Source organism: Scleropages formosus, chromosome 2 (assembly GCF_900964775.1).
Source record: "Scleropages formosus chromosome 2, fSclFor1.1, whole genome shotgun sequence".
NCBI lineage: Eukaryota > Metazoa > Chordata > Actinopteri > Osteoglossiformes > Osteoglossidae > Scleropages > Scleropages formosus.
In genome coordinates, this window is record NC_041807.1 from 38,463,415 (window position 1) to 38,482,814 (window position 19,400).

Consider the following 19,400-nt stretch of genomic DNA (forward strand, 5'->3'; position numbering starts at 1 on the left):
AGAAGCACAGGGTGCAGTGCCAAGCAGGGTACATCCTGGATGGGTCACCAGTTGATTGCGGGGTTAAAAATTATATAAATCCATTAAAAGGTCAATATGAATTCATTCACTGAGCAATAGTCTGTATTTAATTTCATATTTGTTCATTTGAAAATATAAAAATTCTTACCTTTTAACTTTTTCTGATATATGCAAAGTAGCCCTACTGCCAATACCGCAACACCAAATATGACTGGGAATATAAGATACTTCCGTTTTTTCTCTCCACACTCAGAATCAGACACACTGTCTCCTGGTTTCATCGTGAGAAGTCCTTTGGACTCGCAACTTGAACAGAAGAAAAAAAGGTTTTACACAAAGTCTCTGGTTTTAAACCAGTGCAACACAGACAGAAAAGTCTTACTCTGTGTGTGATGTACAGGACGAAGAAGATCCATTGGAGTAAGAGTTTTCAGGGCAGTCCTCACACACAGTGTCAGTAGAGTCTGTTCCTACAGTAGTGAACAATACAGTGTTGTACAGTGTATGTACAAAACATTAAAGTACTTTTTAGAAAAACAGACTGCTGTTTAAGGTTTATTTTTAGTTTGGATAGTCAGATATGAAAAATCCAATCAAACCTGGGTGTCTGATGAACTGTCCAGGTTTGCAGGTTGTATGTTTTTCTGCTTTCTTGCATTCTCCTTCAGAAAAATCTGTACAATAGTTCCCTTCCAGGACTCCACACACTGTGTTTGAAGTGGTTAAACACTCCTTCACTGTCTTTAAACCAAAACCTACAGCAGAAGAAATACAATTATAATAAGATAATAGCATTTGTTTACCTGTAGTAGTTACTATAAGTAGAATTTACAAAACATTGTTTAAAATGATACAACAGTTCTCACCTTGGTCACATACTGTACACGAGGTACACTGAGTGAGACCATTTGGTTTGTCAGTGTAAGTGGGTCCAGTACAGGGGGCACAGGAAGTGCTAGTTTGCGCTGTACAGTCTCTGTACACTCGAGTTCCTAAAGAAATGTCAGAATGTAAACAATTGACATTTTCCTTTGATAGCATACCTAAAAAAAAAAAAACCTTTAATCCAGCAATCACTTATTCTAATATTATGGAGTGCTTATGAAAGCTGCAGCATAAAGCATGACTTACCAGGAAAGCACATAGGACAACACTGTCCATTTATTTCATATTCTGCCCGGTCACATGCAAAACAGGGGTTGTATGTGACTGGGGTTATATTTATACTTATCAGAAGAATCACACGCATCTGAAGTGAGACAAAGTGTTCCAGTCAATTGAAATATATACAAAAAATGATCAATCATATTATCAGAAAAAATATCAAATTAATAGCTAAATAACAGAAAAAGTAAAATTTACAGTCTCTCTCAAATTTTGCCCATAGTTAGTCATGTACACAGTATGTAATAATTAAAACACCCCAATTAACACAACTGGGTGTGACCTCATGAACGTGATCACCTGGTACAAATGTTAATAACGTATAAAGGAAGAAAGCAGATAAACTTTCTCCAGTGTGACTTTACTGAAAGGCAGAACCTTAAGGTACTGCACCTAAAAGTTTCCTTTGCTTTAAAATGGAATAACATGGTGTATTATTAATTGTGCTGCATTTCATTATTCTGATTTATTTATATAGCTGACACTTCTGTACAAGGTAACTTTATTAGATTTGCCCTTAAAAGTTTAATCCAGGATCAAATGTAACGTTGTTGTGAATAAAAGATTAACCTAAGACTAGACTAGATACTGTAAAAACTAAAAAAGGGTTACAGAATGGGGCAAAAATCAATTTATCAAATTATAGGTGAGAAAGTTGAGCAGATACAAAGGAACAAGAGCTAAGATACAGTAACAAAAAGAATGAGTAACAGAATAACAGAGTTTCAATACAGTGAATGAAGAAATGGAGCTTTAAAAAGCAGCAAAAAGTCAGACTTCTGTGGGATTTGCTGGTAAAATGGTTTATTATACTATGCATTTTTATACAGGTGGTCCATGATTTACAATGAGGTTATGTTTCATGAAACCCATCATAAGTCAAAAATATCATAAGTCGAAAATGCATTTAATACATTTAATTCACACCTCTGTGTGGCAGCCTGGGAGATACGAATCGCTGCCGTTGCCCAGCATCACGAGAGAGTATCGCTCCACATATCGCTTGCCCGAGAAATAAAATCAAAATTCGAAAACGGTTTCTACTGAATGTCTATCGTCAGCTCACCACCATAAAGTCAAAAAAATCATAAGTCGAACCATCGTAAATCAGGAACCACCTGTATAAGCAAAGGAAGTAGAAGAATGTCTGATTAATGGAGTTATACAAAGTTCAGGGGCGAAAAAGGCATTTAAGCGAAACAGAACTAATAAGAGTACGTACCATTTGATAGAACATTATACAGAGATCATTTTATTCTTGTTTGATGAATATCCAGAAATAACTTACATCTTACATGACATGTATTTGTCCCTTTTGTAGCACTGTGGAGTCCATTGGACAACCTGAGGAAAAGACACATATTTCAGTACATATTTACCTATCATCTACAAAGTACTGAATATTTACCTATAATTTGTGTTACAGGTAGATCTGTTCATATGTCTAAGGGGCAAAAGTGTGTGCTTGCTTTTCTTACACGTGAACAACAAACTGCCATCCTGGAGCTGTTGATTTCATTTCGACTCCAGGCTGACCGTGTTTGTTTTGTCAGATGTTGTGGAGGTGTTCTTCGACTTTAAAAAAGTTTTCAAATACATTTTTAATTTTTTATCTTTATTTTAGACCTCTTAAAATGTATACATAATCATAATCAATTCATGATAGGCCCTGAACAACTAAGCAAATGAAAACTGATTGTGATGGAGTTCAGCCTGGATGCTCAAACAAATTAAATCAACTTCATCTAATGAACCATGATCAATCATCAGTCATACATAAGAATTCATATGGAACAAAATAAATGTAGCGTTTCCATAACACCCAGCTTAATAAGACACTAGTATGGAATATCTAGTTTCAGGATTCATGGAAAACTAAAGGAGAAACAGTGGAGTTCCCCTTGAAGTCAGTTTCATTTTCATGTCATAAAGCATAAGTAGAACTTACATCAATGTCACTTGTATTTATATTTTTGTATACCACCCTTTATAAGCATCTTAAAAGTATATTATATTTAAAATTTGCATTGGATTGAGACAACCCAGCACATCTACTCAGCGACTGTTCTGAAGACGGAAGGAAGGGGAAAAACAAAGCGGTCAGCGAACACTAACAGGGTGTGTATGAGCACACAGTATCCCATTGTCCTTTACTGTACTGCGTTTACACCTTGTGAATACCCAAAGCATTAATTATGAAGTATGTGGGGGGAGAAATATGAAAGGACTGTCTGTATTAGACTGTGAACTTGCTACAAAGGGGAAAAGTCTATAAATGAAAACATCCATGTTCTTATTTTATAAGCAGCATATTTCATCAAATACATGGACTTTACACCTGACGAATTCAACACATTCTTTGCCCATTCGAGGTTCTCAACAACAAACCACTGGGAGCATACAGAACCCAGCATTCACGGTCTCATCTGTAGTTGTGGCAAAGACTTTTGGGAAAATAAACCCACGGAAATCAGCCAGCCCAGACAACATCCCTGGGTGGGTACTCAGAACCTGCTCATCGGCGCTAGCTGATGTCTTTACGGATATATTCAATTTGTCCCTCGAAAAAGCTTCAATTCCCACCTGTTTAAAGGACTACTATCCTGCTGCTGCCAAAAAATAATAAAACATCCTGCCTCAATGACTACCAACCTGTTGCGCTGACTCCGGTAGTGATGAAGTGCTTCGAGAGAATCGTCATGAGTTACATCTGGAGTATTATTCCAGACACTCTGGACCCTCTCCAGTTCGCATACAGACCGAACAGATCCACAGAGGATGCCATCAGTACAATACACACTGCCCTCACCCACCTGGAAAACAAGGACAGCTATGTTCGAATGCTGTTTATTGATTATAGCTCAGCATTCAACGCAGCGATACCTTCGAAGCTCATCAACAAGCTTCACAATCTTGGTGTGCCACCCACCCTCTGCAACTGGGTTCTGAACTTTCTAACGGGCAGACTCCATTCCGTTAGAATTGGGAACCACATATCCAGGTCAATAACCATAAACACAGGAACTCCGCAGGGCAGCGTGTTGAGCCCAATGCTCTACGCACTCTTCACCCACGATTGTATGGCCTCCCAGAACAACATCAGCGTCATCAAATTTGCTGATGACACAACAGTCATTGGACTGATAACGGGAGGCAATGAGTCAGCACACAGGAGGGAAGTGTCTGACCTAGTGAAGCGGTGCAAGGACGACAATCTCTCCCTGAATGTCAACAAAACAAAGGAGATGATTGTCGATCCACGGAGGAGAAGGGAGCAGCACTCAACATTGCATATTGGTGGGACAGTGGTGAAGAGAGTGAGCAGCTTCAGATAACTGGGTGTTCACATTACTGAGGATCTCATCCGGTCTCATAACATTACACAGCTGGTCAAGAAATCACGTGAGCGTCTGCACTTCTTGAGAAGGCTGAGGAAATTTGGCATGCCAAGCTGAATCCTCAGAAGCTTCTATAGGTGTGCAATCGAGAACATCCTCACCAGCTCCATCACAGTCTGGTTTGGAAGCTGCACAGCACAGGATCATAATGCTCTACAGTGGCTGGTGAGAGCTGCCCAAATCATCTCTGGAGCGGCCTTACCAACAATGAAGAGCCTCTACCAGGTCGGAGCCATCAGGAGAGCTATAAACATCATCAAAGACATTAGTCACCCCCAGCACAGCCTTTTCACACTCTTACCATTAGGTAGATACTACAGGAGTGTTAAAGCCAGAACTTCAAGGTTGAAAAACAGTTTTTACCCACAGGCCATCAGGCTTGTGAACAACATCCATCCACTGCCTCTCTCCCATCACTGCAGACACAGATTACCCTCTGATCTTGTAAGGTGTCAACTACCCCATCCCTTCCACACACACATTTTCTGAACCGCTTGCCCCATACGGGGTCATGGGGAACCAGAGCCTAACCCGGCAACTCACGGCATAAGGCTGGAGCGGGAGGGGACACACCCAGGACGGGACGCCAGTCCATCGCAAGGCACCTCAAGTGGGATTCAAACCCCAGACCCACCAGAGAGCAGGACCTGGTCCAACCCACTGCGCCACTGCACCACCACACCCCCCACATACACACACCCACAATGCAAATAACATCAGTGACTACAGATTACTTTTGCATATTTTTGCGTACACACACAAACTCCTTTTAAAATGCAAATAACATCATCGACCTGATCTACCTTTGATAGTAGACAGATAGTATATTATACTTATGTCTTTCATGTTTACATTACACACTGTACACTTTATAAATGCACATAATTTTGTTTCTTGCATTTGCATTAATAGTAATTTTGTAAAATTGTAATTTATGCTTTGTGTCTTTTTTCCTTATGTCCTTATAATTTATGTCATAAGCTGCTGGGGGGAATCACACGAGTAAGAATTTCATTGTATGGTGTAACAGATGGTTTACTGCACATATGACAATAAACTCTTGATTGATTACCAGTTCAGACCACTGTGTCATAGGTAGTACGTGGTATTTGCCAAAGATCTGCTGAATAATAATAACTAACATTTAATTTCTTTGTTCACACTTTCATCTTAAGGAATTTTCAGTACACACACACATTTTCAGAACCGCTTGTCCCAGATGGGGTCGCAGGGAACCAGAGTCTACCCGGCAACTCAGGGCGTAGGGCCAGAGGGGGAGGGGACACACCCAGGATGGGACACCAGTCCGCCACAAGGCACCCCAAGCGGGACTCAAACCCCAAACTCACCAGCGAGCAGGACCCAGTCCAACCCACTGCACCACTGCGCCACCATGCCCCCGCACCCGCTGTAGAATTTTCAGTAATTGTTGCCAAAAGAAACAAAACATACTTTGTGGCAATTGCAGATGTGCAGAATAGGAGGATGGACACTGGACACATTTGAAGAAAGAAGTTATGGAAGTGACTTTATTCCAAAGGGGAAAAAGACAGGAAGCACCTGAAAGTTTCATCCTGTTTTAAAAGCATCTAGCAGAGCTGGGTGAGCGAGTGAACCAGTGGTGATTCTGCAACATGTGACTCCAGAACATCTGACTGCAACATGTGACATCACAGCATGTGTGGATTCCACTGCAAACTTATTTAGAAATGGTGTCTGGACAGAAAATCAGATCTCTGTACACCAGGTGCTCCACTGTTCTCATGGGACACATCTCCTAAGGTTTGTTGCACCAAAATGACTTTCCAACTCACCCAGAGCCCCTTATGTATGAAAACTGAAGCATTCTGATGCCTGTTAAGAGGCTATTGATCAAAGCCTGTATTTGGTTAAAAACCTTGGATCAATAGTCTGTCCCATCAGGACCCACCATTGCAATTTCACAGCCCAGTTTGGACCATTTCAGTGGGGCCTCCTGGATTTAATATCATTTCAAATTATGCATCAGAAATATGTGCTATTAAAAAAAAAAAAAAAAAAAAAGAAAAAAAAATTAGCTTATGCTTTGACATCGCATGGTCAAAATACAAAGAAATCTTTCTTGCTTTCTGTTCTGCAAACTCAGAATCTCACATTTCAGGTGTTTTGCTTAATCACATGCTATGGATCACATTACCAGACTGCAGAATCTGTCTGCAGCACATTTGACCTTCGACAGGATTTCATCAGTCTGAATCTGGGAAAGATCCTCCCTTATGCTCTCTGCCCCCTTCTCATTCCAGGCCATCTTGTATAACCCGTTCCTTATCTTTCAAAACTGGAGGTGAAAACTGCAATGTAGGTCCCTGTGAGGGTGTGAAGTTAAAGGTAATCAGGGTTAAACACCTTGCTTAGGGGTACTGCAGAAGGAGTGGACATCTGTACTGGGAACCTCAACAGCTTTACCGTTATAATCCAACATACAGTACAGATACTTCATCTATGATGCAAGAAATTCCCAAATAAACTTTGCTACACTGAATCTGTCTTCATAGACTTAATAGTCCAGTTGTTCTGTAAATGGTATTTGTTATTTTTACTTGTACATTTAACTTAGCACATACTTTCCTCCAAAGTGGTATATATTTCTGAGTAAACAAGGTGCATTTCACCAACAGAGATACAGACACACAATCCTCAGAGTACAAATCAAATCAAATTTATGATCAAATTTGTTTGGCTAGAGCACTAATGCTCATTGTCGTGGAACCTCAGCAACCAGAAGATGCCAGGAAAGGATCTTGTTTGTAAATTGTCAGGAGCCATATGACTGATGCAAAGCCAGCAGTTTTATTTAGACGGACCACACCTTGACATCATAGAAGTTTAATGAATAGTTAGTAGCTGAACTGACATCACATCTTTGTGGGCTGCAGTGTGTTATTAACAGGAAAGGGTGTGAAGATGAACTGAAGGCTAAACTGCACACAGAGTCTTAGATTGTTCCGAGGGTCTCTTTTATTTAATGGACTTTGTTATTATTAATTCCCTGTGGCACACAGGAACATGGCCATACCCTCCTTATTGGCTGCACCTGATTAAGTGATGAGGACCAGGTGTGGCCAAAGTACTTAAATGGATCCTCAGGATCCAGCTGTTTTTGGTCCTGTGAGGTTGTGCTTCTTTATGATGTAGTATGTGGTTCCTGTTCAATATAATAAAAATTAAAATTTCCACCTGTTTGAAGTCCAGTTAAGATAACGTTTCAAGAGCAAGCGATTATACTTTTGTAAGTCACCTTCACAATGCAGCCCACGAACTGCAGTGAGCAGTTAAGCTCAGTTTGCGTAGCCCTCATGCATCAAGGGGAGGAATTGAATCGATATTTACTATTTAAGGAAAACAGCTGCTACTTAAAATAGTAACTGATATCAGGCAGTAAGCAAACACAAATAATTCAAGATGCCAAGCAAACATGCATAGAAAATTAACTTTAATGCAATGTTTTATTAGTACTAAAATCAGAATCACAGTAAGACTGCAACTGTCCTATTGACATAATAGATTGTCTTGTTATTTTGATTAATGCACAGTCACTGTAAGAGTGGAAATATACAGATCAGGGCAGGGTGCTAAATGTCTTAGCACAAAAGTCTTTAGGGGATCTAAATTATCTGCTCTAGGACTTTAACACTTGTAAGATCAGATAAAAATATGAAGATATGAGGAAACTAACCCCCGAGTAAAACATTTGAGAAGCAGGACATTCTTTGCGTTTGGTGAAGGAAGTTTCTGTGTAAACGAAAATTAGGCTCTTCATTTCCCTGAACAACTAAATTGTTTAAAAAGGTCAGGCTGGGAAAAACTATAAAAGCATGATCCTGGGGGCTGGGAAACTGGTATCTTAAGTGAACTTGAAGTTGTTCACACGACACACTGTGCTGAGCTTTTTCCTAGCAGATACCGCGGAACTGGCTGAAAAAAAAAATATACAAAATAACTGAAAACAGATCAAATGACGAAAGCAATTTTACATGAGCTGACACATTAAATGGAATGACGAATACAATCAGGCGTTTTTACCTCCATCTTGACTTTACTGATGCTGACTTGTAATTGTGGCAACACCGTAATTAATAGTAATAAATGAAAACATATTTCGTACACTTACTTACCCAGCACGGACTATTATTATTCCGTCTACGGTGTCCCCAGGTTCTTTCTCTCGCTGTAACGCACTCTGACAGACTGAAACGCTTCTGTTCGGGCTCCACCAGAGGCAGAGCAACGACGAAAAGAAAATTGTATTCGAGAGCGACCCGATAATTAATATTAAAGAGGGCGAGAGCAGAGGGGTCGTTCATTAATTATCGGGGGTGGAGCAGAAGCACGTGAGCAGAGCGCGAGTCTTCGAGTGGACAAGGACGTGTGGGAACCCGCAGTCCGGACGGGTCTGGACCCCCCCCTGTGGTCAGGTCCCGAAAAGGAGCGTCTGGACTCCCGCGTCCAGCGAGCGCCAAGAACTCGCGTTAGACGCGCTCAAAATACAACTGGTGAGTGAGGATCGCTGAACCTGAGAGCCGACAGCGTGCTAACAGCATTGCTTTTTGTTTTTATTTCATTCATTTAATCAAATGATCTTTGATAAACTGGTTGAGACTTGTGAATTCCGTCATGTCATCCTCCAAATTATTCACACCATGTTTTGAGTTCCATCGGGATGAAACAACACCGGATTATGGAAAAAAAAATAAAAATCCAGTCAGACCAGGGGTGTTTGATGAAGTGTCCAGGTTTGCAGGTTCAGTTGTGTTTTGCTGTGCTGCTCTACATCCTCCCTCATAAGGATCAATACAGTAGTTCCCTTCCAGGACTCCACACACTGCGTCTGAAAAGCGTTTATACTTGTGTTTCTCCACGAATGGGCGTGGCCGTGCTCATGGCATTTACTCGTTTAAGAAAAAAATAAAAATTAACCTTTTTATTGCTGGCAGGGTATAAACGTCTCTGACAAATGAAATAACCTTGTAAAAAAAAAGGGTACAGGGAAATCACATTTATAGAAATATATAATAATCAATAGAGCTCATGATATTCAATTATGTAACAATCATCTAAGCACAACAAGGAAAGAAACATTTCGTGTATCATACAACATTTCAGTATATGCGTGACAGTGAGTGGAAGAAACACGCGGAGGTCATCGAATCGCTGTCGTTACTCTTTCCCTCGTATTTATTGCGCAGAACGAAACATTTTACACTATTATTTTACAGGTGCGGATTGGAATCTCGCAGTAATACACCGTTTATACACTGTTATTTATTTATTTATTTGCATCGTTTATTTCATACTTATTACACGTGGCATGACGACTGGACGTTGAACACAACAACAGTAATCGTAACGCAAATGGACGTTTTTTAATCAAACTTGGACACACTACAGTAAGATTCACGGAAATAGTGAACATGAGGCGTGAGTTACCAGTCAGTGCTGATATTCTGTCGCTTTGTTCCGACAGCAATTCTTCTTTTTCTTTCTGTGCGTTTCGCTGTTTATGGCGGAACGGGGCGTGGCGTGGTCTGGGGGATGGGGGCGTGGTCTGGGGCTGGGGGCGTGGTCTGACCTTCGGTCCGTACCAGGAGCGCAGTTAAAAACAGGAGAGAACTAAAGATTTTACATTTATTAGTATTGTATCGGGGTGCGGTGGCGCAGTGGGTTGGACCACAGTTCTGCTCTCTGGTGGGTCTGGGGTTCGAGTCCCCCTTGGGGTGCCTTGTGACGGACTGGCGTCCCGTCCTGGGTGTGTTCCCTTCCCCTCCGGCCTTACGCCCTCTGTTACGGGGTAGGCTCCGGTTCCCCGCCACCCCGTATGGGACAAGCAGTTCTGAAAGTGTGTGTGTGTAATATTGTATTTATTATATATGATATATAGTGACCTTCATTTCATGCAGACTCAGTATTTTCACAGAAACATCAAATTACTTTGCGACCTGATTTGTAAGAATAATGACACTGTCCAGCTGTGTACCTTCAGGAGGATCCTGTGAACCACAGTAGTAAATTAATATCAAGTTCAGGTTCAGTAGGTACTTTACGGCAAATATATCGGGTTTCTTTTGGAACTGGACCCAGACACTTGGAGAGGACACCAGTGAGAATGTCCTGAAAAAAAGCACTTTGACCACGGAAAACCTCAGAAAAAGCGAAGAAATTGCAATAAGAAGGCCAAATGTAAGAACAAAAATAGGGCTACAACACCACGTGTCTCATAAACAGAGAAAGTGAAAGTAAAAAGAAAGTTTGCCACTGGCGCCTTTTGACACATTTGCTGTTTGTTCACACTGCAGCCTAAAGACACAGAACTCCTGATCAGACAGTAACTTTACATTTTAAACCCGGACTCTGAACTGTTCACTTCTGTTACTGGATTAAAGTGATTTTCTAAGGAGAAAAAGCTCAGAGGCCAAAGTTTATAAAGGTTATTAAAGATCTTCAGCTTTAAAACTGTTTTAAAGCTCGAGGCGATTGCAACACGAGCTTCCTGTATGTATTTTATTTTCTAAGGGAAGGTGCAAAACTTGCAGCGTTGAACTGCAAACTTGTCAAAACCGCGCAAACTTCCTGTTATTTTAACTTCTAAGTATGCGAGCAAATGAAAGAAGTATACAAAGTTTCTGGTATTAATTTTAAGTGGTACTTTAATATAAAACAAATCTATTGTCTACAGTGATGTCACAATTTTTCATGTTTTAAATAAAAAAAAAATGAGTTAAATATTAAACTATAGAATTATTCGACAGTTTATCATTCACCAAAATGTAGGCCAACAAATGTCTGGTAAACAAACATGAATGTTATTTGTCAGTTAGAAGAAAGGGTTGGGCTTGTGATGTCATCGCAGAGTTGGTCTTCTTTGCTGTCAGTTTGTCACGGCATTCAGAGCTCTGGGTTCAGTTTTGTCAAATGGAAGGTGTGTAAAGTGCGGGGGAAACACAGTCGAGACAGTCAGGTTTAGATTTTATTTAGTATTAATCATATTAATCAGAGTTACTGTAGAAGAGCGGCTCTGCTTGTCTTGAGGGCATCTGCCACGTGGGAAGCTGATAGATAAAGGTTGGTGACCCTTTCCACTCGTACAGATGAAACTGAATAGAGAATAAAAAATATAGAAAAGCTCCGGTTACAATGCTGCTTGTTATACTCATTATATGTTCATGGCTCATGACATGTGCTTCTAAAGTTATTTTCTGTCCACATAATCACTTTTGTTCTGAAATAACCTGATTTCCAAAGAGGAAACACTAACAAGAACAAAGAATAAGGATGGAGAAACATGAACAATATAGAAACACCACATTTAGAAATAATTACAAAAATACTTTTTTCATATTTATGTTGATTTCCTACAAAAATAGGACAGGGGATTTAAGGCTGACTGCTACATTACACACCTTTTCCCTGTAGTGTACAACCTGTGAACTCTCTTTTTGAATGGGCTCAATTTAGTCCATATTCTGTGGGAAGTCAGAGCCATGAGAGAACATCTAGGGAAAAGCTACATGGTCATCAATAATATTTTGCCACTGTGTCCCTTACCCAGTTACACAGTTCTGTAATTTTTACTCCATTAGTTCAGGGTAAGTACCTTGCTCAAGGGAAAGAAAACAGAACAGGATTCTTCATTTGGCACTGCTGTTTATCCAGAAAAGTCAATGGATCCGTTTTACAGGAATTAGTCCCAGTTTTCTCATTGTACTTCTTGTCTTCAATGTTCTATCCAATGATTCATCTGTTGTGAAATTCTTCTAAAACTCTATGTGAAGCAGTTCACAAAAACATTTCACAAAATAATACTTCAGAAGAGAGTGTCAACAGGCAGAACTTCTGTCTCCCAGCACCTGGACTGTACAACTGGATGTAGGTTTGATTAACTAACTCTTGAAGGTTGCATGTTCTTCCCATGTTTGGGTGGGTTTGCACCCACAGTCCAAATGCATATTTCAGGTGCACTGGTGACACTAAATTGCCTGTAACGTGTGTGTGGACTGGTATCCTGTCCAGGGTGAACATTGAGTAGCCTGCCCTGGTGCCTTGTGCTTCCAGGATGGTCTCCAAACTACAGGAACCCTACCTTCGGATAAGTGGTTATGGGTCATGAGTCAGTGGATGATATTTCATGGGCTTAACAGCCTTCTCATTCTGCTTCGAAAACACCAGCTGTCACATCTTCACTGTCTGATCTCTGCTCAACAGGCTGAGGTGAGGTATTTAATTCTGTGCAAAATATTGTTTATTGGTTTGTTTAACAATTTATGAGAATCTGAGCAGGAATCTGAGGAAAGAAACAATGAAATTTTAAAGAAAAGCAACACAATATGAGCTTAGTAACAGCAGTAATAATGAGCAGTAATGTAATTATATTAAAGTTTAAAGATGTCTTTTTTGGAGCCAGTATCAACTAGAAACCACATTTAGTCAATGGATAATTTCTTCTAATAATTTAATGATAGAATTTCTCACTTGTTTCTGAACAACTTCACTTTCTTCTGATTGCTGCAGTTGGCATTCCTGTTATAACAGCAGAACATTTAATTATTGTTAATTGTACCAAATTTCAAGAAAAATGAATCCAGAGTAGTATACAGATGATAAAACATGTGAAATATTGCACAATAAATTGGCAAAAACATATTAAAACAAACCTGATCTTGTTGTAAGGGCCCTAAAAAAAAAAAGAATTTAGTGTTAGATTCATTCTATCTCAATGTCAGTTTTAATAGTTAATTTCAGTGTTAATGGAAAAACTGATGGTAATTTGGTCAATTTTTAATGGACCTGCTTTGTATATAAAAAGTCATTAAAATTGTCTTACCTGGTTTGCTGGAGTTGTTTTTCTTTGGACAGACCCGTGATTTGTACAGTTTTACTCCTCCAACGAGTAATAACACTAAAATTATTCCAAGTACAATCCCAACTATCAGAGGAGCCCAATTCTTCTCTCCACACTGAGAATCAGACACACTGTCTCCTGGTTTCACTGTGGGAAGTCCTTTGGATTGACAGCTGTGAAAATGCATTTAAATATTTACATTATGTATTATATACTGCATACACATTGAACATAAAATTAGTTGCATTTTTGTTTTATGCAGTTAAATAAAAACTAAGGAGATAATGACAAAAACAAGAATAATGACAGACTTACTCTGTGTGTGATGTACAGGAGGTAGAAGATCCATCTGAGAAAGAGTTTTCAGGGCAGATTTCACACACGGTGTCAGTAGAGTCTGTTCCTATAATATTAAAACAAACAAAAAAAATTACCAAACCCTAAAATCAACATGATCTTTATTGTCACTTCCACAATATGTTTGGAACATACATTGGATTGAAATAGAATTTCTCCAGGACCACAATGTGACATGGAGGACAACTAAAAACAATACATAGAAATATACAATAAAATGTGCAATGAATAGAAGTCTAAATAGATTTAAAAATCGTAATGCAAAAAGTGAGTTTTTGTGCGATAATTGTTTGGAAAGAAATTGAGATTATATTACAAATTTGCAAGATTATAAATCAAACAGGTGGAGTTAAAACACATGAACATAGCAGACCAGGGTGTTTGATGAAGTGTCCAGGTTTGCAGGTTGTGTGTTTCTGTGCTGCTCTACATCCTCCCCCATAAGGATCAATACAATAGTTCCCTTCCAGGACTCCACACACTGTGTCTGAAGAGGCTGTACACTCCTTTACTGTCTTCACACCAAGACCTGTTGATGCAAAATCAAGAATATCCATGACAGATTGTATGACTAATTTGTCAAGTTTAAAAAAAGTGGTTAATTTGAAACATGACTTCTCACCTTTTTGACACACTGTACAGGGAAAGCAGGAAATCAGACCATTTGGTTTGTCGGTGAAAGTGTCTCCAATACATGGGACACATGTAGTACTGGTGTACGCTGTACAGTGTCTGTGAACTCGGGTTCCTAAAGAAAAATAAATGTGTACTTATCATTTGATACCCTCTTCCATCTGGGAACATGTGCCTGTAATTCACAAATCAAATATTTGAACACTGTATATTTGAGCAGCTGCAATACTATAAAACACAACTTACCAGGTGGACACATGGGACAACACTCTCCATTTTTTTCATATTCAGCCCGATCACATGGAGGACATAAGTCAGATTTTAAAAGCAGAAGAAACACTGCACATATCTGAGGAGACGGAAAAAATTTTTTTCATTTCAGATATTACATGTGGGTATCAAATCAATAAATGGTGAAATACGATGCACAACATTGAAGCCATGGTGGTGAAACCACATGAAGCAGAGAATAGTATGCATGTTATTAAAGGACACTTTTAAAAAAATAAAAAAATAAAAAAAACATGGCAGATTTATCCCCCCTGATCAGAGGATATCAATATCATTCGCACTGTAATCACAACAATATCCATCTTTGTGGTGACACCTCTGCTGCCTTCAGACTGACCTGACTGAGTGGTACCTTGTTAAGATGACTGCTCATCTGGGATGTTAATCAGGAGGTGTTTTCAGAGTGACTTTACTAAAAAGCTCTGCTCTCAGATACCGTACAAGTTTCCTTTGTATTATATTTAAATATTAGTGGTGTTTTGTGAGTAGAGCTCCAGCTAACGTCACTAATTTCTGCAACAATGTATGATGTTAACCAACTTATACATTAGCTGATTCAGGCATTGTAAGATATAAATGGTCTGACCTGTACAGAAGTGTTTGTTAAATGAATAAATGTAAATTTAAATGTCAATGTCAAGACCACCTCTTGGCCAAATATTTAAGTCCCCCCAACATTTCAAATAATTTAACATTAATAAAAACATCTAAAATAAACACTATTTATCCATTATTGACAATTTAAAGTGACAAACCCTGGTTGTATTCTGAGATCAAATAGGGCGGCCAGTCCAGCATATCCATCACACCCCACTATCTGAGGCCAGACTGACCAAGAATGCAGTGACAAGAATCACATAATTCACTGAATGCAGCCAGGTGTATATAGGGTACAGTATTTAACTGACATTGACAGCTGGTTTCTGTGGGGAGTCAGTGGTAGCTACAGCTTATTAATATGTACATATTATTTTCAAGGAAAAAAATACAAACAATCTGATGTATCTCGACACACAAGGTAAGTCTTATTAACTTAAAAATGGAAAAATTTGTGAACTTCCTTCATAAACAAAGGAAACAATCATTCTTACATACCGTTTGGTAGAACATCATATCCAAATCCACTGGGGAAAATATCAAGTGCCCATAAATCTTAGTTCAGTAATAATATCTTAAATAAAGCTGTTTTAATCCTTTGCAACCATGTTCAGTTGTAACAGTTCATTCTTCAACCTGAGGAAAAAGAGACTCATTTCAGTACATTTATATTTCAGTCAGGAGGTACAGTCTCTGTTACCTGCAGTATCTACCTGACTGCTTCTTAAGCCCGTTTCTCCATGATCAGTTTTTCCTTTTATTTCACTCTAAACTTGGCCTGATTTCTCTATTGACAGTTCTCTGTGTAGACTGACTGAACATGATGAATTCAAATTCTTTTAGAAGATGCTCATAATGGTAAAACAATAACAGTGTATCCCATTTGATTAAGTTGAACAATGTATGGTGGGTTTCCTAAAACTCAGTAGATTAAGGGGACTGTCACACCCCCAACCAGACCCTGGACACCAACACCCGACAGTAATTAGCAGGAAGGAGTATGAAGGTTGCCACACCACCGCTCCCAAACGGCAGAATCTCTTTGAGACAACCTTTCCCTCTGTGCTTCAATCTCCTTACCTTACCTTACATCCCCTGCCCTTCCCAAGTCCTAATCCTCATCCCCTTATCTGATTCTCCTTTGTTGCTGACCTTGGACTCTCCCACAAAACAGCATATGCACCTTGATTCTTTAACCCATGCCTGTCCCCAACCATGAGTTTTGTTTGCCCTTCAAGATTCACAACAAAAGATCCTGCACTTGGGTTCTACATCTGGTGTCCAGCCTCTGTGTGTAACAGGGACGGTGCAGTAAAGGTTGAAACTCCATCGTAAACTTTGGTCTTGACTGATCAGAAAATACAAGTTTTACTCCAATGTCCGTGTGAAAACACTGATAGGGTGAAAAAGTCATATGTAGCAGAAAAGATATGCTATGTAGCCTACTGCATATTTGACCATTTGTGGCATTTTCTAAATGGAGTGTGTTCCAGAATTCCTTATATGTAATGGACCAGTACCCGGTCACCTATTTTGGGAGTGTCAACCGAAATGTCACTATGAAACTGCAAAGCCCAATAATACCATCAACAGTAAAACCATCAATAGTAGCATAATCAATCTTTGTTAGAAAACTTTAAAATAAACCAATGACTGGTGTGAGCAAACCAATCGTGTAACACACACACACACACAACGTCTGAAACTGCTCGTCCCAAGCGGGGGCGTGGCGAGCCGGAGCCTAACCCGGCAACACAGGGCACAGGGCTCAGGGGAAGGAGACACACCACGGATGGGATGCCAGTCCGCTGCAAGTCACCCGAAGCAGGACTCGAGCCCCAGACCCACCAGAGAGCAGCCCCCCACTAAGCCCACTGCACCACCGTGCCTCCTCAATCATGTAACACCCAGCAGTTCATTACACTTTATACATCAGCAGGTAGGTAGAGCAGTACTTGTGACCTTGGGGACTGATCTCTGATGCATTGATATTGAAGAAAACGTGAACAATGACTGAATACCAGAATAATTTCATCTTCTGCAACTAAAGTTCCAGGACTATGTTTTGCTTCTTCACCACCGCTGCTGCCACTATGCCGTTCCCAGGTACAGTCCCTGACAACCATAACAGGTCATAATAATTAAAACAATCAACTGGAAGGAAAACTATTATTAATTATTTCCCTTCTTCAGAACTAGACATCTGGACTTTGATGACTTATACAATCTACTCATCTCAGGGGTGACTGAACTAGTTCATGTAGATCTGCAGCAAATACCATATTTACCTCAATTTTCTTTCCTACATTTCTTATAATCCATAACTGTATTATAGATTCACTGTCAGTCATGTTTCTACATTTCATAATGATTGAAAAGTTATTTTCAGATCAAGTCAGCAAATAATAACGATGCTCTTATGGTGGGGGGGTGCAATGGGTTTGGCCTGTGCCTGGTCTCTGGTGGGTCTGGGGTTCGAGTCCCGCTTCGGGTGCCTTGTGATGGACTGGCATCCTGTCCTGGGTGTGTCCCCTCCCCTTCCAGTCCTGCACCTTGTGTAACAGGGTTAGGCTCCGGTTCACCGCGACCCCGCTTGGGACAAGCGGTTTCAGTCAATGTGTGTGTCTGTGGGCTCTTATGGTGCTGTTGAAACTTTCTGATCAAGACACAAGTAATATTAATGACCTTACTGAGTTCTGTGCAATTTAATAAACAACACAATAGTGTATAGAAACGCTGTGACTTATAAAACGTTTTCCATTATGTGAACTAAATACCTTTTGGATTTGAGCTCCACCTACAGCACATGCAATTTACTGCAGTTCTTGTTCTCGCTCGACAAGAATCCGCTTCTCCAAGTCAGGGTCACAGTGGCCCGGAGCCTATCCTACAAACACAGGGCACAAGGCTGAGCAGGTGTAGAGTGTGTATGTCGTGCATATTCCCACATCAAAAACCACACACCAGATCAGGGCTTCTTAACCTGTGCGCTGCGCTAAACCCGAAGTCTCTGGACAACTTAGGTTTATTTATAAACAAATTAAAAGTGATCAAATCGACTTTTTACTGCAAATTAATTTGAGAGAATTGGAAAAGAGCTTGGCGTAGAGCTTCTAATTCACATTCGGACAGTAATAAAGTATTTTAGTCCTTAATTTCTTATATTCCTTCCATGATATTCATACTTACACAGAAAATATTTCACGTGTTGATTCTCTTTACCCGTCGCCGGTATGAAAGAGTCGCAGGACCACGGTAATTGTAAACAGGAATATTACACGGTCTGTCGGAATAAAACACAGAAACACCAACAGTGGTAAATCTGCGTCGAAGCGCACCAGTTTATTACTCGAGAGTAAACAGGGTAAAAGTTTCGTGCGCTTCCTTTTCAGTGCGAACTTCAACTGCTCGTGACTCTGGGGGACTAATCGTGTTTATCAGTGACGCAGTTCGATTTGTACAAACGCCGCACGTGCGCAGTACAAGTTTTGTTTCATCACTGAGTGAACTTGTCCGCTATACAATTTATATATTGTAATGACCCGAATGAATACAGAACCACACTAGGGATAACTCCAAAAGGTCTGGGGATTAAGGTTCTGATCAATAAGACAGGCTGCCGTCTCGTCCACAATCAACGCCATAATAAACAATTCCATTATTTTTATAATAGAGTCATATAGGGCGCTCTTCTCACGCAGTGACACAAACAGAGCGCATTAACACAGGCATAAAGCAAGAAGAACAGATACAAAAAAGAAGACAGTTGACTAATGACTACCATTATACAGTACTTTTATGGAGCTATAAGTATGCAGAGTGGTGCAGTAAAGACTTTTAAAAACAACTGTAACAGATCCCGCAAACACAGCGCCTCTCCCGCTGCCACACATGCGCATTTCCCGCCGACGCAACTCCGCTCCCACACATGCGCACTTCCACACCTCTTACGTCACACGCTTTCTCTCAACCCCCTCCCTCAGACAAAGAACAGTGAAGAACCCAACAACGGGACAACACACATAAACGCAACAAACCCACTTAACAATCAAATAAACAGTACT

General features: G+C 40.0%; 2 protein-coding genes across 6 annotated transcripts; both read right to left on the reverse strand.

Annotated features, from left to right (window-relative positions):
* Window positions 1–233: 233 nt before the first annotated feature.
* LOC114909231 (tumor necrosis factor receptor superfamily member 14-like) lies at window positions 234–9,305 on the reverse strand (the record flags this gene model as incomplete). The annotated part of the gene is made up of 7 exons (XM_029247052.1): window positions 8,738–9,305; window positions 2,408–2,529; window positions 1,153–1,270; window positions 888–1,013; window positions 621–776; window positions 404–491; window positions 234–327 (listed from the first exon to the last, which is right to left on the reverse strand). Coding segments are annotated over exons 2-7 (597 nt in total), but the record flags the coding sequence as incomplete, so codon positions are not given.
* Window positions 9,306–11,349: 2,044 nt separating this feature from the next.
* On the reverse strand, window positions 11,350–18,773 carry LOC114909064 (tumor necrosis factor receptor superfamily member 5-like). 5 transcript variants are annotated; one of them, XR_003797401.1, is made up of 13 exons: window positions 18,526–18,773; window positions 18,114–18,223; window positions 15,835–15,972; window positions 14,695–14,797; window positions 14,438–14,563; window positions 14,189–14,344; window positions 13,774–13,861; window positions 13,441–13,631; window positions 13,271–13,290; window positions 13,089–13,136; window positions 12,700–12,900; window positions 12,214–12,381; window positions 11,350–11,713 (listed from the first exon to the last, which is right to left on the reverse strand). XR_003797401.1 is itself a non-coding variant. In XM_029249783.1 (11 exons), the coding sequence occupies exons 3-11, from the start codon at window positions 15,850–15,852 to the stop codon at window positions 12,871–12,873; spliced, it is 780 nt and encodes a 259-aa protein (XP_029105616.1). In that variant the 5' UTR covers window positions 15,853–15,972; window positions 18,114–18,223; window positions 18,526–18,773; the 3' UTR covers window positions 12,572–12,870. The 5 variants fall into 5 exon arrangements, 3 of the variants coding, with proteins under 3 accessions (XP_029105616.1, XP_018587962.1, XP_018587963.1); XR_003797402.1 differs by lacking the exon at window positions 12,214–12,381; XM_029249783.1 differs by lacking the exons at window positions 11,350–11,713; window positions 12,214–12,381 and having other exon boundaries at window positions 12,572–12,900.
* Between the last annotated feature and the right edge of the window lie 627 nt (window positions 18,774–19,400).